The 21,131-nt window shown below is 46.4% G+C and overlaps 1 protein-coding gene across 3 annotated transcripts in view; it reads right to left on the bottom strand.

Annotated features, from left to right (window-relative positions):
* The window catches only part of LOC105818850 (protein HIRA), an 87,529-nt gene extending 66,888 nt beyond the window's left edge, over positions 1 to 20,641 (bottom strand). Inside the window, exons 1-2 of one of the 3 annotated variants that reach the window (XM_012654969.1) lie at positions 20,354 to 20,641; positions 2,032 to 2,094 (exon numbers count right to left, since the gene is read on the bottom strand). In XM_012654969.1, coding sequence (XP_012510423.1) covers positions 2,032 to 2,094; positions 20,354 to 20,390 — 100 coding nt within the window. In that variant the 5' untranslated portion in view covers positions 20,391 to 20,641. Of the gene's footprint in view, positions 1 to 2,031; positions 2,095 to 5,674; positions 5,710 to 20,353 lie in introns of those variants that run through there. The other 2 variants (XM_012654971.1, XM_012654970.1) reach the window with 2 other exon arrangements.
* Between the last annotated feature and the right edge of the window lie 490 nt (positions 20,642 to 21,131).

The following is a 21,131-nucleotide window of genomic DNA, read 5'->3' as shown; positions in this document are numbered from 1 at the left end:
GGCTGGAAGGGTCTGCTGGCGACCTGCCCTGCAGCACCCGAGGACCCAGAACTCACAAAAGCACTCTCCAGGTGCTGCCTACAGAGGTCTGGCTGGAAGGAGGCCCTGCTCTGGGGTAAAGCTGTTGGGGGACTAGGCTCTGTGGGAATGCTACATTGGGCTACCACGTATACATCTTGGTGTCCTGGCATGAAAAAGAGCTTCGTCTTTCCAAACAGAGTCATGTCACTACAATATTGCAACAGATGCTAGCTGAAGCACACTGATAGTACTACAGATGCTATTAGGTTATTAAGTATGAAATGTCCGATTTCCTTAGGCACTAAGTTTGACAGTTGCTATCTCTGACATTTCACTTTGACACCTCTTATTTTATTTTTATTGTGACAATACATCCTCATTCTTTCAAATACATGGTTTGGCTTGTGATTATCTTTAAAAATTTTTTAGAGCAATTTTTGTCAAACCAAGGATAAGTGAAAAATTTGTGTTATTTTCGATTTTTAGTTCCATTGTGGAACCAAAACAAGGCAGACAACTTGAAATATCAACGAAGTGTTTGGGACGAATGTGGCTAATGAATGCACAGTATGTCAATGGTTTGAGAAGTTCCGTTCTGGTGATTTCAATCTTGAAAATGAGTCACACAGGTGACCTGAGACCAAGGTGGATAATGATGAGCTGAAAGCTGTAGTGGAAGTGAATCCATCTCGACCTATGTGTGAATTAGCAGCAAGGTCTGACATTACTATTCCAACAATATTGGACCATTTGAAACAAATCAGCAATGTAAAGAAGCTGGCTAGATGGGTTCCGCACGAATTAAATGAGCGTCAGAAGAGAAATTGTCTCAAAGCTTGCCTTTCTTTGCTGTCAGAATATAAAGGCAAACCATTTCTACACCGTATTGTTACATGTGATGAAAAATGGATTCTTTCTGACAATTGCAAGCATTCAGCACAATGGTTGGATAAAGATGAAGTGCCAAAACACGGTCCAAAACTGAATATTCATCAGAAAAAGCTAATGGTGTCTGATGGTCCAGTACTGGTACTATCCACTACAGCTTCATGAAACTTGATTAATCAATTATAACCCATGTCTACTGCAGCCAGTTGAGTGAAATGATGAGGATGCTTGTGATTAAGCAGCTGAGATTGGTCAACAGAGACAGACCAACCCTCTTGCAAGACAACGCTCAACCACATGTTGCACAAACAACACTGCTCAAACTACAGAAGCTGGACTTGGAAACTCTCTGTCATCCACCATATTCACCAGATCTTGCACCAACTGACTACCACTTCTTCCAGGCTTTGGACCACTTCTTGCAAGGAAAAATAACCAGTTCTCGACAAGCTGTGGAAAACATCTTTCGCGCTTTCATCGCCACTCACTCTCCAGGCTTCTTTGCTGCCGGCATAAGCAAGCTACTGTTAAGATGGCAAAACTGTGTGGATAGTTTAGGTGCATACTTTGATTAATTGTACTGCTTCATGTTTGAGATATAATAAACTAGACTTTTGATTCAAAATCAGACATTTCACATTTAATGACCTGATATTTTCAAATGGCGTGGAAATTCTTACTTGTCCACACTGTACTTTCTCTCTTACTCAGTTAAATTACTTTGACCAGAAAATAGGCCTAAAACTACATGACAATGTAAGCTTAACCATCCCTCCTTTTCAGATGTGAAAAATGCTGACGGAGCCCTCACCTCTGGGGTTGGGCTTTGTCCCCAGGACTACCTGCCACTTTCCATGCTCAATAAGCTTGGCCTGGGGATGCCAACTCATTTTAATATTAATTCAATAAACAGAAATTAGAATAACCCCACTCCCAAAATATTTATAGAGAGCATACTAGAACCAAAAAAGGATTTTGATTTAACCTATTCAGATAACAGATTATAACCGTACATTTTAAACTGAGTCACATCCACACTGAAACAGAGCACCTAAATGGACAACAAGAGAAACAGAGCAGGGTGGCAGCATGATGCCTCCCTTCCTTATTTCACAAACGTACCTTGTCCTCCAGTTGCGAACTTGGTCCCGTCAGGGTGAATATCGACTGAGAAAATCGGCTTGCCTGGAAACAAAGAAAAAACCCATACAACATCTAATTTAGCTTTTATTCATGGAGAAGAGCAGCCGACTCAAAATTTTAAAATACTAGCTATTCAAGTAGTATCTCTAATCATCACACCTAGGGCAAAATGAGCCACAGATAAGTTACCCATGAGTAAGGGTGGAGTGATTTAACAGTTTCAGTTAAAGTCTAAATTGCTAGAAGATGCTCTAAGCAACCTGAAGTAGCTGAAAGTCCAACAGTGGGACAAAGCATTCTGTCACTGAAAACGGCTAAGCCCACAGGACACCAGGGCATTTGTCTGCCACCTTGCAGGGTCATGTGTTTGTAAGAGTTACAAGTGGTTCACGGTAACACTCCTGAGTCACAGGTGCTTAGTGAAAAAAGCACAGGGTATATACCTCCAGACATTTATCTGTTGCATGGATCTGCACTTGGCTTGTTGCCTGGACAGAGAGTACTTCCCACCCCTTCCAACTGGCTGACAGGTAAGCAAGACCAGTGGCTGACTGCAAGGAAGAGGTGTTACTTCTCTCATCATTTGCTTCCAAAAAGCCCTCCTGTATGTTTGTGCTATATCAAAGTCCAAAGAAAGTCTGCCTTCTTGGCATCTCTTCTGGCTGAACCTTCTTCACAGCAATACACTCCATGATAAATTAGATGCTCAGTTCCTCCAGAAGAAAGGGCTGTAGCTGTCAGTTCTTAGAAGCCCCGCAGGACCCACTGTGGGCCCAGGCCTGTACTAGGAGCCCATGAAGCAGGCTGGCTGGCTGAGCGGACCAGATTGAAGAAAGCACTTTAAGAGCTTGAAACCCAGCAGACTGTGGAACATAATCCTGGGACCTCATGCCTGGTGGGCATTTGTCTGTCTCCCTGGTCTGCTTTCAGGCCAAGGAAGCCAGAGCTGCAAGTGTCTCACTGCTCTTCAGCCTCTAGCATAGTACTTGGTGAGTGGTATCTCAGTAATATTTATTCAGTGACAAATTAGATGCATGACAACAAACTGAGCATCAGCAACTGCTGATACAGACAATGGGCTATTGCCAAGTCTCTTAATTGAGGCAGTTCTGTCTCTGTCACCCACAAGGAGGCAGTGTAAACACAAGGACGAGGGTCACCAGCCCCTAGCATCACACAGCAAGTGCAAGTTAGGCAGGGGCAGGGGCAGGCATTGGCTGCCTGAGAATGGTAAAGTCCTGCCAGGACTCCCAGGTGAGTGCAGAAAATCAAATGCTGGTATCCAAAAGGCAATGCCCAGCATGGGCCCCAGGTGGCACCCAACTCACCAGAGAGCCACACTCATGCAGTCAAACCAACCATGAGCTTCCACAGACAGGGAGACACACTAACATGGTACAGATGGAGTATCCCTTATCTGAACCTCTTGGGACCAAAAGTGTTTTGGATTTTTTCGGATTTTAGAATGTTTACATGAGATATTTTGGGGATGGGACCCAAGCCTAAACATGAAATTCGGTTCTCTTTCATATATACCTTACACACATAGCCTAGAGGTAATTTTATACAATATTTTTAACAATATTGTGCACGATACAAAAGTTTTGACTGCATTTTGACTGTGACCCATCACATGAAGGTCAGGTGTGGAATTTTTCCACTTGTGGCAACATGTCAGTGCTCAAAAAGCTTCCAATTTTGTAGTATTCCAGATTTTGAATTTTTGGATTAGGGATGCTCAACCTGTAGTAGGGTAAACATCTGTGTGAGGCCACATGTGAGCAGGCGTGGTAAATACAAGCACCGTTTTTTCTTGGAATCAGTAGAAACCCTCAGGGAGTTTAGAAACCACACTATATATTATATCATCTCTCGTATTTCTTAAATTTCAAAACAACAAAAGCTACCACAACAGGCCCCTGTCATCATACTGGCAGCCCCAGCCTGGTCCCTGAGTCTGCTTAGTCACCTCCAGGTCCACATACAAGGGCCAGAGCTGCATGAAGACAGGTTAAGTGCTGCTGGCCACCTTCCTGGAGCACATGCAGCATGCAGAAAGCCATCCCAAACACGCGGGAGGCTTGGTCCCAGTGTACTCTGAGCTCTCATTCTGAGGGTTCATGAGGCAAGCCCCAATGCAGCTCGCACTTGACCCAGCTCTGAAGGACCCGACCCAGCAGAGGATGCACTCAGAGGCCCGAGGAGAGAGAGCATGCAGATCAGTGTTCTTCCAGAGCCTGGACAGGGTAGACCCTAACTAGTCTCATCTTAATATTCAAGAGAATAATTCAGAAAACTATACACGGTAGGGTAAGAAAGGGCAGGTGCTGATAGTACAGGTAAAAGGATCAGAGGTGCTCAAGCCTGTGTTTTCTCATCTGTGGATCCAGACTCACACTGCACACCCATGCCCTTCCCAGGCACCACACTTCCCCCATGCTGAGACACCAGCCCAAGCTGTCTGAGCCACCCCAGCAGATTCCACAGACCCAAGATAAGCTGAACCTGCTGAGCCTGGCCAAACTGCAGAATCATAAGCAAATAATAAAATCGCTATTGTTTTAAACCAGTAAGTTTTGGGGTAGTCTGTCATACAAGAGAGACAACCCAAAAGGCCAATTCATTCGCTTTTGTGCTTAAGCCAACTTGAGCTGGGCATCCGTAATCTTAACTCAGAAAGTGCTACATGACAGTGTCAGTCTTGATGAGCAACAAGGGCAGAGCATCCCTGGCCCTGAGTGCTTTTCAGCCCCATGAGTCTGTGAGACACAGTATTATATTGTGCCTCAAGAAGCACATCGGAAACACCTGCAAGTCACAGGCCCCTGACTACCCAAGAGCGCACACAGGCTGAGCCAGGGTGTGCTGAGGGCTCGGGTGCACATGTACCAATTAGAGGCTATGTCCTTCAGACCACAGATGTTTCCTCAGTCTACATTGTGGATTTCTACTATGTTTCTGGTATTGGGCTAAGCACCGAGAAAGTAAAGATACATAATCATACTAATCTCACAAGTAAGACATCCAGTGATGCACCCCACAAGTAGCAAGACACCTGACTCAGCCTGGGGCTTCCCGCAGAAATAACAGCTGAACTGGGTCCCAAAGGTTGAGGAGAAGTCAGCCAGAAGAGTGGAGTGGGGCAGGGGAGAGGAATTTCAGGCAGAGGGGACTAGCATCGAATCAAGAAATAGCCTGAAGTACTGCTGCAGAGCAGAGTGTGAGTAGAGTGTGAGAAAAGAAGTGAGAGGGATGGCCAGGGCCTAGCAGGCACCAGTCAGGAGCTCAGCCCTTGATCTAAAGACACTTCTGAAGCAGGGGAATGCCAAGGTTAGATCCACGTTTTTGCTCCACAGTAGGCAGCAGTGTGGTGGTGGAAACAGGTCTGGGCTTTAGCAAAAAACCCCCTGGGTTGATTCCTCAGCCCTGCAGCTTACCAGCTACACAGCCTTGAGCAAATTGTTTAATCTCCTCAAACACCAGTTTCCTAATCTGCAAAAATGGGGAGGACACATTCACCCTTACAAGCACCTTGTGAAACAGATTAAGACACCCTGTCACATTACTTCTAAGATGCATCCATTTCACATTTTGATATTTTATTTCTGAGATCAGGACGCACCCTGGTGAAAGGTGTGACTGGTTTAACTGGCACCGATGCTTCATGTCTTAGCCATGTGCAGGAGATGAGATGACATATGGTGGTGGACCTGTACAAAGACACCAGCGTGGCGCTAGCTCCCCATCTCCTCACAGCACTGGGCCCTTCAGCCACTCAAGTCCGTCAGTAGGAATGAGCCTCTTTTCAAGGGTTCTCTGAGGTGGAGCTGAGCAGAGCGATGTTATGGCTTGGCTAGTTACTTTCCCTGTGGCACAACATGGTGATAAAAATGAGTTAGTTCCCAACTACCTCCTGCGTCTGGGCCTTTCTTTGTATAGAGACAGAAATAAAGATAAATCGACACACACCCTAGACTCTAGAGATACCTGGCAATTGCCTATTCTTGGATCAACGCCAGACCAGAATGCTGCTGTCCCTGCATTTCTCCTGGAAGCCCCACTTCCAGGTCAGCCCTCTGGACACCCTCTTCGGCCCACACACAGCACTCTGCTGAGGCTCTTCTGATAGAGCTACTACAGTAGCCTACCACCTACTGTTGGGGGTTTGCTGATTTGACAACAGCAGCATAAATGCTTTCCATCTGGCAGGGAATAAAGAGTATGTTAAGGACGCTTGGGATTATGATGGGACATGGTAAGGTCGAATTGTTCCTTCCTTCACCTCACGGTAAAGATTCTTGGAGGAGGCCCAAACGTGGAAACTTAAACTCTGAGCAGAGGAAGCTGGCCAGAGAAGTGGAGAGGGCACAATCAAGGTCAGCTGGGCCTCTCCTCTCACCAGTCCCACGAACCTTTGGTTTTTTTGGCTCTGAAAAGTCTCTGGGCTTTTACACTCTAATAGCTCACTGGGTAGATGTGACTGGAACATGCGTGCACATGTCCTGCTGAAATGCTGCTCCCAGGAACACTTCTCCTGTACTGTCCAGTTAAAACTTGGTTTTAACTAATGTTGGCAAATTTAGAATTAAAAATGGGAAAATGTTTGAAACATTTATTAAATGAAAAAAGTTACAAAACAATATCAAAATATAAGGTGGGTGCAAATGACATGACCCTAAAAATTCACACAATACCATTAGTGCTAATAAATGAATTCAGCAAAGTTGTAGGATACAAAATCAACAAACAAAAATCAGTTGCATTTCTATACACTAACAATGAACAATCTGAAAAGAACAATAAGAAAACAATTCCATTTACAAGAGAATCAAAAAGAATAAAACACTTAGGAATAAACTTAGCCAAGGAGGTGTAAGACTTGTACATTGAAAGTATAAAACATTGCTGAAGGGAATTAAAGACAGAAATAAATGGAAAGACATGCTGTATTCATGGATTGAAAGACGTAATACCTTTAAGATGTCAAAACTACTCAAAGTGATCTGCAGATTTCAATAAAGTCCCATATCAAAATCCCAATGGCATTTTTTGCAGAAATAAAAAAAAAAATTCATATGGAATTTTAAGAGACCCTGAATAGCCAAAAGAATTTTTTTTTTTTGAGACAGAGTCTTGTCTGTCACCCAGGTAGAGTGCTCACCGCAACCTCAGACTCCTAGGCTGAAGCGATCCTCCTGCCTCAGCCTCCTGCGTAGCTGGGATTACAGGCTCAAGCCATCACGCATAGCTAATTTTTCTATTTTTAGTAGACACAGAGTCTTGCTCTTGCTCAGGCTAGTCTCAAACTCCTAAGCTCAAGCGCTCCTCCTGCCTCGGCCTCCCAGAGTGCTAGGATTACAGGTGTGAGCCACCACGCCCAGCCTCTAAAAGAATCTTGAAAAAGAATAAAGTTGGATGTCTCACAATTCCTGATTCCAAAACTTAATACAAAGCTAAAGTAATCAAAACAGTGTAGTACTAACATAGACAGACATATAGACCAATGGAACAGAACAGAAAGTCCAGAAACAAACCTTTGCATATATGGTCAATTGATTTTGACAAGGGTGCCAAGACCATCAACAGGGAAAAGGACAGTCTCTTCAACAAATGGTGCTGGGAAAACTGCACATGCAAAAGAATGAAGTCACACCCTTACCTCACACCTTACACAAAAATTAACTCAAAATGGAACAAAGACCTAAATCTAAGACCTAAAACTAGAGTTTCCTTCTGAAACACTGGATTTGGCAGTAATTTCTTAGATATGATACCAAAGGCATAGGCAATTAAAAAAAGAGAAATCGAATTTCATCAAAATGTAAAACTTTTGTGTATCAAAGGACACCATCAGCAGAGTAAAAAGGCAGCCCACGGAATGGGAGAAAATATTCTCAAATTACACATCTGACAAGGGGTTAATATCCGGAATATATAAAGAAATCCTAAAACTCAACGACAACAAAAAACCCCAACCTGACTCAAAAATGGGCAAAGAGCTTATATATACATTTCTCCAAAGATATACAAATGGCCAACAAGCACATAAAAGATGCTCAGTATCACTAATCAGTAGAGAAATGCAAGTCAAAAACACCTCACATCCACTAAGTGGACTGCTATCAAAAAACCCCAGAAAATAACAAGTGCTGGTGAGGATGTGGAGAAATTAGAATACGTGCGTTGGGGGAAATGTAAAATAGTGCAGCTGCTATGGAAAACAGTATGGCAGTTCCACAAAAAATTAAACATAGAATTACCATATGACCTAGCAATTCCCCTTCTGGGTATGTACCAAAAACAGCAAAAGCAGGGTCCAGAAGAAATCATACACCCTTTTGCACAGCAACACTGCTCACTGTCCTCCAAGAGGAGGAAGCAACCCACGTGTCTGTTAATGGATGAATGGATAAACAAAATGTGGTATATCCACACAACGGAACAGTATTCAGCCTTAAAAAGGAAAGTAGTTCTGACAGGCTACAATGTGGATGAAACTCAGACATTATGCTAAGTGAAATAAGCCAGTCACAAAAAGACAAATATTGTATGATTCCACTTACATGAGGTAACTAAAATAGTCAAATTCATAGAAACACATAGTAGAATGGTGGCTGCCAGCGGCTGGGTGGAGGGGAAAATAGGGAGTCATTGCTTAATCGGTATAGATTTGCAAGATGAAAAAGTTCTGGAGATCGGTTGCACAACAATGTGAATTGTAACACTACTGAATTGCATACTTAAAAATAATTAAGATAGCAAATTTTATGTTACATATTTTACCACAATTATAAAAATGCTAACCAAAATCAAACCAAACAAAAAAATTAAAGAAAGTAAGGTGGGAAGAGTAGAAGGGAGGTGGGTTTAATCATAAAAATTGTTGGAACTGTTCAGTATCTTGACTGTGGTGGTGGATACTGAACCTAGACAAGTGATAAAATTTATAGAACACACACACACAAATAAGTATAAATAAACCTGGGAAACTCTGAATAAAATAGGTGGATTGTTATTAGTATCAATGCAGTATTATGCTCTAGTTTTGCAAAATGTTACAATTGGGAGAAAGTGCATTAAGGGCTCTCTCAGTGTTTCATACAATTGAGTGTCAATCTATAATTATCTCAATAAGAAATACATATGAGTCCTGTGTACATGTATGCACTAATATGTAAAGGTAATAGAGGTAAATAGCCAAACACCGGTGTGGTCATAGGTGTTTGGATCGTGATAAAACTGATTTTTTGCATGTGCAGGTGACAATGTGCACGCTCTATAACCAGCGATCCCTCTGGAGAAACTTGTCACCTAAATACACTAATGTGACCTATATACAGTCTACCAGGCACTTCACCCTGACCCTCACGGGGGTGGAACTTCTGACCTTCCCACCCAAACCTGCTCTGCCCACGGGCTGCACCATCACAGTGAAGAGGGCGTCCTTGGGAGGAATGGCCAACAGTCCCCAAATAATAGTCATTCCACCCCCAGGACTTTTCCAACCTTGTCTCCTGCTCATCCCCACCCCCATTTCTCTGTTCTTGGACTGCATTAGGCAGCAGCCCAGAAGGCTCTTCCTCGCCTCCTTCAAGCCTTTGCTCAAGTCACCCTCTCAGTGCAGCTCACCCTAACAACGCTACTTAAAAGTATTATTTCCCCAATGTGGCACAACCAATTTCCCTAGTTCTGATCCATTACTACACAGCTTCCTTTATTTTATGTCTATCTACTCCACCCACCAGAATGTAAAGTGCAAGACCTCAACAGTTCTTGTTCATTTTATTCACTGATTCATCCCCAGTACCTAGAGCTGTGGCCTGGTACCTATGAGGCACAACAAGAAATACTTGGTGCTGCTGAATGGCTGGAGAAAGCCCACAGCAGAAGCACTAAATTCAAACATGCCTTCAGTGTTGTGGGTGTACAACAATCTTTGGAAGGCAGGCTCCTGATCTCCTATGTTGTGGACTCAGATTTCACCAACCACCCGCAGGTGGGAAGCACACCCTTGGCTGGCTCACAGAGCCATCTGCTGCTGTTATCTCTGTCACTTTCAACCATGAAAACTTCTCCCTATCTTCTTTAGTAAGCACCACACAGTGACATCTCATTGGTGTCAGATGGCTGAGAGATTGAAAACACAGCACAGGAAGGAAGCTGTAGCAACCATACAACCGTTGTTTTTTTCTTTTGCCATGAACTAAAGTAGAAAAAAGCCACAGGTATATCATTTAGAGACCTCAATAGCTTCTCCTTAGCATTTGCCAACACACAACCGAGAAAGTTTGGTAACAATCACTGTTTCTTTTTTTCCCCTATACTTTTGCAAAACAGAGCTATTCCTTAAAAGTTACCTGCAAAAAGACTTTTATAAATCTAAACTCTTCCACCAACTTCCATTAGAAAATTAACAGTTACATTTCCAGAGGGGGGAAAATCTGTTAGTGTAACAACAACCACAAGTAAGACCACAACAAAGCTACTACACTATTTAAGTGAAAAATGCACTGCAACATTTTAGCTATTCCAGTTACAAGTACAAGGTAAGGTCTGTAAGGAAGGCTACACATCAAAAACACGAGTTTTGCTATGGTGACTGAAGGGAATTTGGCTAAGGTCTTAAGAAATTCAGACACTTTTATAATGTCATGTGTGCCCTAAATAAAATGTGTTTTTAAAATCACCAATTCACCCAGCTATTTTTTTCTAAATGGTCTGAAAGACCACAAAAAAAGTTTTAACAATGGATTTTCCTTTGTGTATTTTCTAATTTTTCCTAAATTGAACATGTTACTTTTATAAGAAAAATTATTTTATATTTTATAAATTAAAATTGCCAAACCATAAAATACTGCATTATCCAGATCCATACATAACATACCATAAGTGATATCCTAGTATAATTATATACAGCAATTGTCACTAGATAAAAGCACAGATATTTATCCTATTCCTTAACAGCTTTAGAACAGAACTCCAGTGTCTCCCAAAAGAAGGCTAGGCCACATCACCAAATGGCTGCTTGGGGAAGGCCCTGTGTGATGGCCTTGCATGGCCCACCTTAAAACTGAATCCTGGATCTTCCCTCTCAAATCTGCTCCTTCCTGTCTTACTGATCTCAGTTGACAGCAACTCTGCCTTTCACGTGGAACTCATCAGTCTGTCCTCTCTTACTGCACACTCTTTGTCCCACCCTGTTGATCCTACCTTCCCAATATATCCACAAGCCAAACTTTCTGGGCAGATGCCAATGTTCCTTACCCTGATCGGGGAATAGGTTGTAAAGTATATTCATTTGTCAAAATTTATCAAATTACACACTTAAGGTCTGGGCATTTTACTATGTAAGTCACACATAAAAGGAACATGTATGTGTATAATATATATCCAATGTATTACATGAATACACACATACACAAAGAATCCATCCATTTCTCAACATCATGGTCATCACCACCCTGGTCCAGACCATCATCATCTCTTGCCTGGATTATTGCAACAGCCTCATAACTGGTCTCCTGGCTCCCTCCCTTGTCCTCCACACCCAGTCTAGTCCCATTGTAGCAGCCAGCAAGCCCTCTAAGATCCACATCAGATCATGGTAGTCCCCCGCTCCCATGGCAGTGAGAATCAAGGTCTTCTCGCAGCCCACCGGACCCTCCCAGTCGGCTGCTCACTCTCTGGCCTCATCTCCCAGTGAGGGCTCTTGCCCTTGCATCGCTCCAAACACAGAGGCCCTTCCTGTTCCTCAAACCCTCCAGGCAAGTTCTGCCGTTCTCGCCAGGAATGTTCTCCCCTTGATGATGTCTTCCTCACCTTCACTGGATGCCATGGTATCATGCCCAGGTCTCCTCCCCCCAGGGACTGAAGCACAATCCCCTAGCTAGCTATGGAGTGTTGACAGCTCCCACAGGAGTCTTTCTCCGTGTAGGTCCTGCCCTCAGGGGAAGAACTGCCTCTGACCAAGGTCAGCCCCCTCCCCAAGGCAGCCCACGTCTAGTGACTGTAGATGTGGGAGTACACAGGCCTGGGCCCCTCACCCCAATCCAGGATAACTCTGAAGGGCTCTCCTAGCTCCAGAGATCCCCAGAGAGTTGCAGTGGCTTTTGCTGTGCTTACATCACAGCTCACCTTCTCCCTCTGGCTGGTCCTGCTTCTCTCGCTTCTCTGTAGGTGTGGATCCCAACAACACTCTCCAATAACCTCCTGCATGCAAAAATCTCTAGCTCAGTGTCTAACACCTGCAAAAAGGTCTTTGCTCAAACATTACCTTTTCACTCAGACTTTTTCAAAGCATCCTGTTTAAGATTGCCCCTCCACGGCATTCCTCTTCTCTACCTCTGCTGTTTCTCCCACACTAACCCACCTACCATGCTCTGTAATGGCTTGTTTGTGACATCTGCTATGTGTCTCCCCAGGAAGCTCCCTTTCCACGTCTGCTCTTTTCCACTTACACAGGACACCCCAGCAGATCCCCATCCCAGTCTCACCGGCTAGAATGCATCACATGCCTCCACTCAGCAGACCCTGGTGTGCTGCTTGGTCTACTGCTGTGTTTTCAGCTCTTAGTAACAGCCCCTGGCACACCACTGGCACTCATTATTTGAATGGGTGAACTTATCCAGTGTCTTCTCTGCGCAGGACCTTTTGTTGGGGGATGCAGCAGGCCTGGAATCTGCTCCAATGAAGGTCTATCCCTGATCCTCAAATAAGGTTTGCTGTCCCTTCTGTATGATCCTTACCACAGTGGCTTTTGTCAGGGCAGCCTCCCTGTGAATTGACCTGTCCTAAGTTGGCTAATGCATCAAGGCAGATACCATTTGTAGGAGCAGCAAGTTTTTATCTAAATGGGTTTTCTTTTTGCCAGAGGTGTTTTAAAACCAGTTGCTGTTGTTGTTTCATCTTCTCTTCTCCTTAAAACGGAAAGCTCCAAAAGACACAATGATGCAAATGAGCTCCTTGGAGAAGGGCTTGGGCGGAGTGCTTCTCCCATTGCCAGACTCTCCAGCAGATTCCACCAGAAAGTCTGATCTATTAGAAGAGCCAGCCAGGATGAACAATACGTTTTTTACAGTAAATCAACAATACCAGCCATAGGCACTGCCCATCCGCCAGCCACCCTCCACCACTGTCTTTCAGCATTCAGTCCCCCTTGACATTTACTGAGCAACTACCATGGTGTGTGCGAGGCACCATTGTTGGCCTTGGGAAAGAGAAAGCATGGAGTAAAGACAACGTTTCTGCCTTCCAGGAGCTTACTTTCCACTGGAGGTCTCTAACAGAACTCCAATTTTATTCCAGTATCTGCCCGTCCCCCAGGCAAGCCAGTAGGCAATGGTGACCGGTGCGAGAGGGCACATGATCTAGTTGGCCCAATCAGGCCAACAGAGAAGACTCAAAGTCCAAGGATGGGGTAACAGGCCCCTCCCCCCTACTCCTCCCTGAAAGGATTCTCTTAATACACCACAATCAGAGAACTCTTGAAAACCAAATGCTAGAGAAGGCTCGCCAAGCATATGTCAAGAGAAACCTACCAGGTTAGAAGCCTCAAGGCACTCAGAATGGCCACAGAAGCAGCCATAGGACAACAATCTCCAAGCACCAGAGGACTCCTGGTACCACGTTGTACCATGTGGTTTTCAAAAGCTGTCCTTCCAAGGAGGAATAGGGCCTTCACACCCTCCAGGATAGATGTGCCAGCCTTAGTACACAGCTCGCCACTTGGCAAATCAGGAGGAATAAGCCTGGGCTTGGGCTGAAGTCTGGGTGTGATTCCCAACTCATCCCCTCATATCAAGTGTAATCTTGGGGGGGTCGACTCATCTCACCCAGCCTCAGTTTCCATCTGCAGATTGTACTTCTATAGATGTTTTACTTCTGCTGCAAGCCACAGAGAATTTCAAGGGTAATCTGCTGTCTCATATGACAAGTCCTGAGGTAGGTCAGCTTCAGGGTTCATTAATTTAGCAACTTAAAGAGCCATGTCCCTCCATTTTCCTCTTCTGTCATCCTCAGTGTGAGCCCCATCCTTGTGGTCACAAGCTGGCTGCCACATGCAGACCTAGTGAAGTCCAGCAGAAGACACTGGCCTTTCAAGCATGTCTTCTTATCTGATTCCCCAGGAGCTCCCAGCAGATGTCCCTGCCTAGTCCCAAGGGCTAGAATGGCATCATATGGCTGTTCCTCAACAAATTCTTGGCACTCACCCACATACCCGCTTAGGGCGATCAAGCTTTGCTCCCTGTAGCTTGGCCTGTAGAAGGTGGCAGACACCTGAAAAAAGCTGGAGTTCTGCTATCAAGGAAGAGCGCAGGCAATCCTATATCTGCAACACTCCCTTTGTGCTATTTAAAAATATGGATGTTGTCGACAGCCCCACTCACCTCTCTAGGTGTCACTGTTGACTTTAGCAGGATGATAAAACATACCTGCATTGATTTTTGGTCCCCAGGGCTCATTCCAGACCTCTGTTTCACATGTTAGACACCTCTGCAGTGTACAGACAAGCACGCTGGATGAACAGAACAGGCTAGCAACCCCTGGGGAAAGGGAGGGGTCAAGGCAGACACAGAGCATCCTTTCCCTGTCACCAACAGAACCCAAGACCAACACAATGGCAGCAGGTCTCCCACTTGGCCTCAGTGATCAAGGCCAGACGCTGCCCAGAGGTCCCTCCCATGGGACTATGTAACTATGATTCTGCTCAAAAAGTGAAAACATCTTTTCAACCACTTCTTACCTTAAATGTTTAAGAGGACCCCATTTCCTAGCCCCCACCCACTCTTTCTCCAGCATACTACAGAGATAAACTCAGAAGGTGACCCAAATCTACACACAGTCACCTGCCTATAACAGCAGGTCCCATGAATTCTACCTCTACCCTATCTTTAGAGGCTCCCTACTTTCTCACCTCCACCACCCTTGACCACGCTGACTCCCCCCGCATCTCACCAAGACTCAGAAAACGCCTCCTGACTCCAGGGGCCTTCCTAAGACACAGGTTGAGTGTCTCATCCGGCTTCCTTTGAACTCTCAGTGTTCCCCTGCCTCAACCCTGGGGAAGGAAGTTCAAGCTTCCAGCAAGGTGTTCAAGGCCCTGCCTTCCGTCCCATTCTCCCTCCTCCCAGGTTCAGCCTCACTCCTCGTATGCTCTGTGTTTTCTCCTAAACGCTCTCACCCCTGGGCCTGTGCCCCTGAAGGTCCCATGAGCTGTAGTGCCTTCTCTGCCATCACAATCCCAGCAATGACAAGGATCAATGCAAGGACATGTCCACAAACCAGGCTCTGCTGTAGGGGAAGCCCTCCTCCCTGGGGCTACTATGGCTCACTCCCAGAGCTCCCTCTGCCCTGCATTCTGAATATGGCCCGTATGTCCACCTCTCCCACCTTCCACACACAGGGAGAGCCTCATTTACCTCTGGATCCCCACAGAACTTCTCACCAGAAAGGTTCAAAATTTGGTGCATAAATTAGTGAAAAATCCACAAGTATTATCCAAAATCTCACCCAGTTTTCTTCTGAATCCTATTCAGATGCATTCCGGTTATTTTCCTAAATCAACCTACTACCCTCACGGATAGGTCTGTGAGGGTAGTAGGAGAAAGGAGGCATTTCCTGAGCCTTCACAAGGAACAGGCGAGGAACGTGTTACTAGCGTCACTGAACGGATTAGGAAAAGAGATGGAAAAAACCTCCCATGTCACATGTTTCGTAAGTGGCAGAGCATGGAGACTCCAGAAGTCTAGCTGATTCCAAAATGAAAGGCAACATTCTTACCCTCAAGCAGCTTACAGTCTAGTGGCAATGATGAGACAAATACACAAAAAGGCAAACAACAACAGAGACTCTTATCCAGAGCAGGGTTTCTCACCCTTAGCTCTACTGGCACTTGGGGCTGGATAATTCTCTGCGTGGGGGCCGCCCTGTACTTTGCAGGATGTTTAGCAGCAGGCCTGTCCTCCACCCATTCCGTGCCAGTAGCACTCTCCCCCAGGTTGTGACAATCAAAAATGTCTCCAGATATTGCCCTGTTTGAGAACCAGTGATCTACAGCAACTACCAAGTTTATCTTACAGCCATTGCAATCATATAATCTCACCATTAGGACCCCTCCCGGCCTATCCTCACAGGTCTGCAGTGTCGTTGGCAGTGTGCCAGACCTCAGCACACCCACCCCTGTAGTGCCACCAGCCTGCATCTCCTCTCCAAGTTTGCTTACCCATTTTCATGCTGATGTCTCAGTATGATGTCCTAAAATTCCTTTTGGAATGAGACAGGGTAGGGGGAAAATAACCCAATCACAGGATAGAAGAAAAAGGAAACACACACCATAAAGCAATGTGATTAACGGGCAAATTATCCTATTATTGAAAATTTGCCAAGTACCTTTTTACAGCACTGCCATCAAAGTGTGAACCAGAGACCAAAGGAAGATGAGAGCTCTTTCTGTACTGGCCCTCTTGGTTAGGATGGGCTGCACTGAAGAGCCAAGCACAAGCACTTTCTGCCCAGAAGTGAGAATTCCAGAAAAAACTCTCAGGAGCAAAGGCCCAGGGATGGGAATAGCCACAAATCTCAATGAAATTTTATAAACATACAAACTACATTTTTCTACAAACTTTAAAAGCAAAATCCTAGTCACTTTCATTTTCCGACCAATATATGGTCTTAATCTAACTTAGAAATGAAGCTTATTTTGGACAAGCCTAAAGCAGAATACTATATCCAAAAACACAAAGTGCGTGCGTGTGTGTACAGTGCCTGGCACATAACTTTAAATGACAGATGTCATTAGGAACTATAATTATTATACATATCTTAAGATATTCTGGTCGGGCGCGGTGGTTCATGCCTGTAATCCTAGCACTCTGGGAGGCCGAGGCGGGTGGATCATTTGAGCTCAGGAGTTCGAGACCAGCCTGAGTAAGAGCAAGACCCCGTCTCTACCAAAAATAGAAAGAAATTAATTGGACAGCTAAAAATATATAAAAAAAATTAGCCGGGCATGGTGGCTCATGTCTGTAGTCCCAGCTACTCAGGAGGCTGAGGCAGAAGGATCACTTGAGCCTAGGAGTTTGAAGTTGCTGTGAGCTAGGCTGACTCCATGGCACTCTAGCCCGGGCAACAGAGTGAGACTCTGTCTCAAAACAAAAAAAAAAAAAAAAATATTCTTTCATATTTGGTCACAGAATGAAATGGAAGAGATACGTCTTTAGATAGTTTTACCAAGACCCAGAGCAGAGTCAACAAGCCACAAGTCACTAGTAAATAACAGGGTTTTGAACTCAGCCTGATTCCACATTCAAGGCTCATTCCACTACAATGTTACAACTTCAAGATTTATTAACTTACTGATAACCTCAGACAGGTACTTATCAATTGGCGGTGGTTTTGGCCACCACCTGGGCACTGGCAATGTCTGGAGATATTTTTGGTTGTCACAACCTGGTGGTGATTGTGGGGGCCTACTGGCATCTAGTGGGTAGAGGCCGGTGATGCTGCTAAACATCGTACAACACAGAAGACAGTTCCCACAATAATTATATGGCCCAAAATGTCAATAGTGCTGAGGTTGAGAAACTCTACCTTAGAGGTTTCTCTACTATCAGCCAAGAAATTGAGGACCAAAGTATGCCTACACTTCAACAAATTCATCTCCCTCTGCTTAAACTTCCCTATTCTAGCTGCCCTCTCCACCCTGTCTCAATGGGCCCCCTGCCACCCCAGGGAAAAATGTTAAACTCTCTGCTCTGCCCTCTTTGAGCTCTCAGACAACAGAAGAAGTATGCTCTGCTGGATGTGTGGCTCATACCTGTATTCCCAGCTACTTGGGAGGCTGAAGTATCGCTTGAGCTTAGGAGTTCGGAGTCCAGCCTGGGCAACATAGCAAGACCTCATCTCTTAAAAAAAAAAAGTACGCTCATGTTGCATAACAAAACAAGAGACAAGAATACAGAGTGAGGAAGCCAGAAAATGCAATGATGTGCTTACTAAAGCACCATGGCTTTTGTTTTTTCACCAAAAGCAAGCGGGTTTTACTGGCAACTACCTACCACTCAGGCTTCTGGCTGAGCAGCCTCTGACCCTACCAGCTCCCACTATTCAATATAGTCTGTAAAGGCATGCTCAGCAGTGATTCAGACCAGCGTCATTTCCTCCAGGATAGTGGTAATTTACCTGACAGTCCTCCTGAACATTCCATGAGACCAAAGTTGATTTTAGGAGATTTTAAAAGAAAGGAAATTTGACAACGAACAAGTTTAAAAGAAGTTAAAACCCATCTATCTAGAGTCTCAGTGTCTTTTGTTATTAATTATTATGTCTGAGATTTCTATAGTCTGGGAAGCACTTTTGTGTCTACATTCCTAACTGAACATCACAAGCACACTGTGAAGTGGGTAGAGCAGATATTATCATGCTCCATTCTAGCACTGTGTAGAGGACCTCAGCAACAAGAGGCTCTGAGCCCACTGCTCTGCCTGGCTGGTACATTTGGCTGCTGACCTGGCTGTAGTCTCTCATTCACTTGTACCTAAGTAATCACTTCAGCATCTTGACTTACTTAGGCTTACACAGCATAAAATTTTTGTCCTACAAAGGAACTTATCAAAAAGAAGAAATTACATGACAAAAGGCAGAAGACAGACTAGAGATGGGTAGGCACAGGCTATACACACAAACTGACTTAGGCAAAGCATCTTAAAATAAAAATTCCTTCAGACCTTCACTTACAAAGCAAACTAGTTCATAACAAAATTTTTCCTTCCCTGATCACAGGCATAATAATTCACAATTACAACTTCTGCCCTGTTCTCTAGGGAAAGATCTGCATGCTATACATCAGGAAACGCTCTTGGAGATCAACGGGAGAAATGAAACTAAAACTCAAGGCTTTTGCTTTCATGCACAGTAAATCTAGGTTCATCTTTGTAAATTGCTGAAACCTCAGCTTTCTTACCTGTTTTAGCCAATATTTATCACATACCCATTATGTGGAAGGTGTTGCTCAGTGCAGCAAAGACACAGAGAGGAGCGAGGCGGTGCCTGCCCTGGGGCACATGGAAAGTGCCCTCACAACTTCCATGCAAGCAAAAGCAGAGGGACAGTGATGTAGCACTAGTGGGGTAACTCGGCATGAACAGTTTCAAAAGGAAAAGGTGACCTCACCTGGGCCCTGAAAAATGGGGAAGATGTCATACACAACAAGATGGAAGGAGAGAGAGATGGAAGGAGGAGAACACAGAGAGATGTTCAGTTTAGTTTGTTTGTAGTAGTAGCATCTTGGGGTCTAAAAAGCTACATGCATAAAAAAGGTAAAAGCATCTATTCTTCTTGTACTAAAAGAAAACGGTAGCTCGCTCTAGTCACACTGCAAAGTAGAAATGAGGAACAAGACAGTATCAGGGTGACCCTTTGCCTGTCAGTAGTCAGAGATAGGCCAGAATGAGGGCCATGGGTCCTGGGCTAGACGGAGAAGCCTCCCTGGCATGATTCCTGTGCTTCAGTGCTGTCAGCAGAGGGTGGGGAGATTGGGGTGGGCTCTCTCCCCATCTCCCTGGGGAGCAAAGACCAACTCCTGCAGCAGTTCTGACAAGGCAGAACTAGGACAAAACTGCTGATTACCACTAGCTTCTCTGTACCAGAGTCAAGTCTCAACCAAGATGGATGAGTTTGTTCCCCCAGGGTGTGTTTTGGGGCCACTGCCACAGAGCTAAGGCAGCCACTCTCCTAGAACACACCTGCACCCTATCTGCCCCAACCTTAGTCACCCTGATGCCCCAGCTCTGCATTAAACGTGGTTCCTTCCGGCTGGGGGACCACAGTTCCCCGACCAGGGGCACTGTCATCAGATCCAGAGGAACAGTAACAGTCTCTCCAGCAGATTTCAGATCTTCGCCCTGTCAATCAAAGGCCACAAGGGGGATTCCGTCCCAGTTTCACACTCGGAACCAACTGAGCACATCTCAGCCAATGCAGAGGAGCGGCAGGAGCTGGCCGGCGCCAAGGCCCGCTCCTGGGAGCCAGGCCTCAGCCACTCCACGGACCGCAGGTGGGCGGCGGAGGGCTCAGCGCCAGTGCCCAGGGCGAAGGCAGCCTTTGCTGCGGCCAGCCCGGAGCACGTGCCGGGGCTCGCCGGCCTCTCCACGCCGAGGACAAAGTCCGCTCCTTGGCTCAGGCACCCAGCACCCAGCACCGGGCGTCGGGGGCGAGGCGAGCAGGGCCTGCGCGCAGCCCCGACTCGATCTGGACCCCGACCCGACTCTGGGCTCGGACTCCCGCGACCCCTGCGCGCACTCACCATTGTGGTTGACCCAGGTCGGCTTCAGGAGCTTCATTGTTCGGCCGCCGCCGCTGCCGCCGGGCTGAGGCGAGAGCCGCGTCCCTCAGCTCGCCCGGGCCATGGAGCCACCGCCGCCGCTTCCACTCGCGCCGTCCGCCCTTCGGCCGCCGCCTGCCCCGTGCCCTCAGCGCCGCCGCGCCATCGCTGGCCCGCGCCCCCCACCGCCGCCACAGCCGCCCCCCGCGCTCGGCCGCCGCCGCCGCCACCACAACCGCATCCCCTGCGCCGCTCCTCCTCCGGCGGCTCCCGGGCAACGCCGGAAGTCACGGCGCGCACCTGCCAAATCGCCCCGGCGGGAAACCGCTTCCCACGCGGACCGGGCCGCCTGCGCTCCTCGGCGGGCAGCCCAGGGGCGGGCAGGCCGGGGCGGCGGCGGCGGGCGAGCGGGGCTTCGGATTGCAGCCCGGGCCGGCGGGGCGGTCCGCAGTGCCAGGTGGGGCCCGGGTGCCATGGACCGCCTGTTCACCAGCTCTCCCTCGCTGCTTGAGTCCGACTTACTAACTAGCTTCATTCACCTATACACGCGCTACTGGGCATCTCCTCAGCGCCAGGCCCCTCGCCGGCGCCAGGATGCAGCCACCGGCGGGCGGCCTCGGCCCCGGGAGCAAGCGAATGCGGGGAACGAGCGAGGCCTGGGGGTGGTGCGAGGCGGGCGAGTGTATTGGAAGACCAGGGCCGTTTTCACAGACTTGGACACTTGGATCCGGAGTAGCAGAGGGACGCCCCTCGCCACTCT

This window comes from Propithecus coquereli, unplaced genomic scaffold (genome assembly GCF_000956105.1).
Source record: "Propithecus coquereli isolate 6110/MARCELLA unplaced genomic scaffold, Pcoq_1.0 Scaffold456, whole genome shotgun sequence".
NCBI lineage: Eukaryota > Metazoa > Chordata > Mammalia > Primates > Indriidae > Propithecus > Propithecus coquereli.
This window is presented reverse-complemented; position numbering and strand designations above follow the sequence as displayed.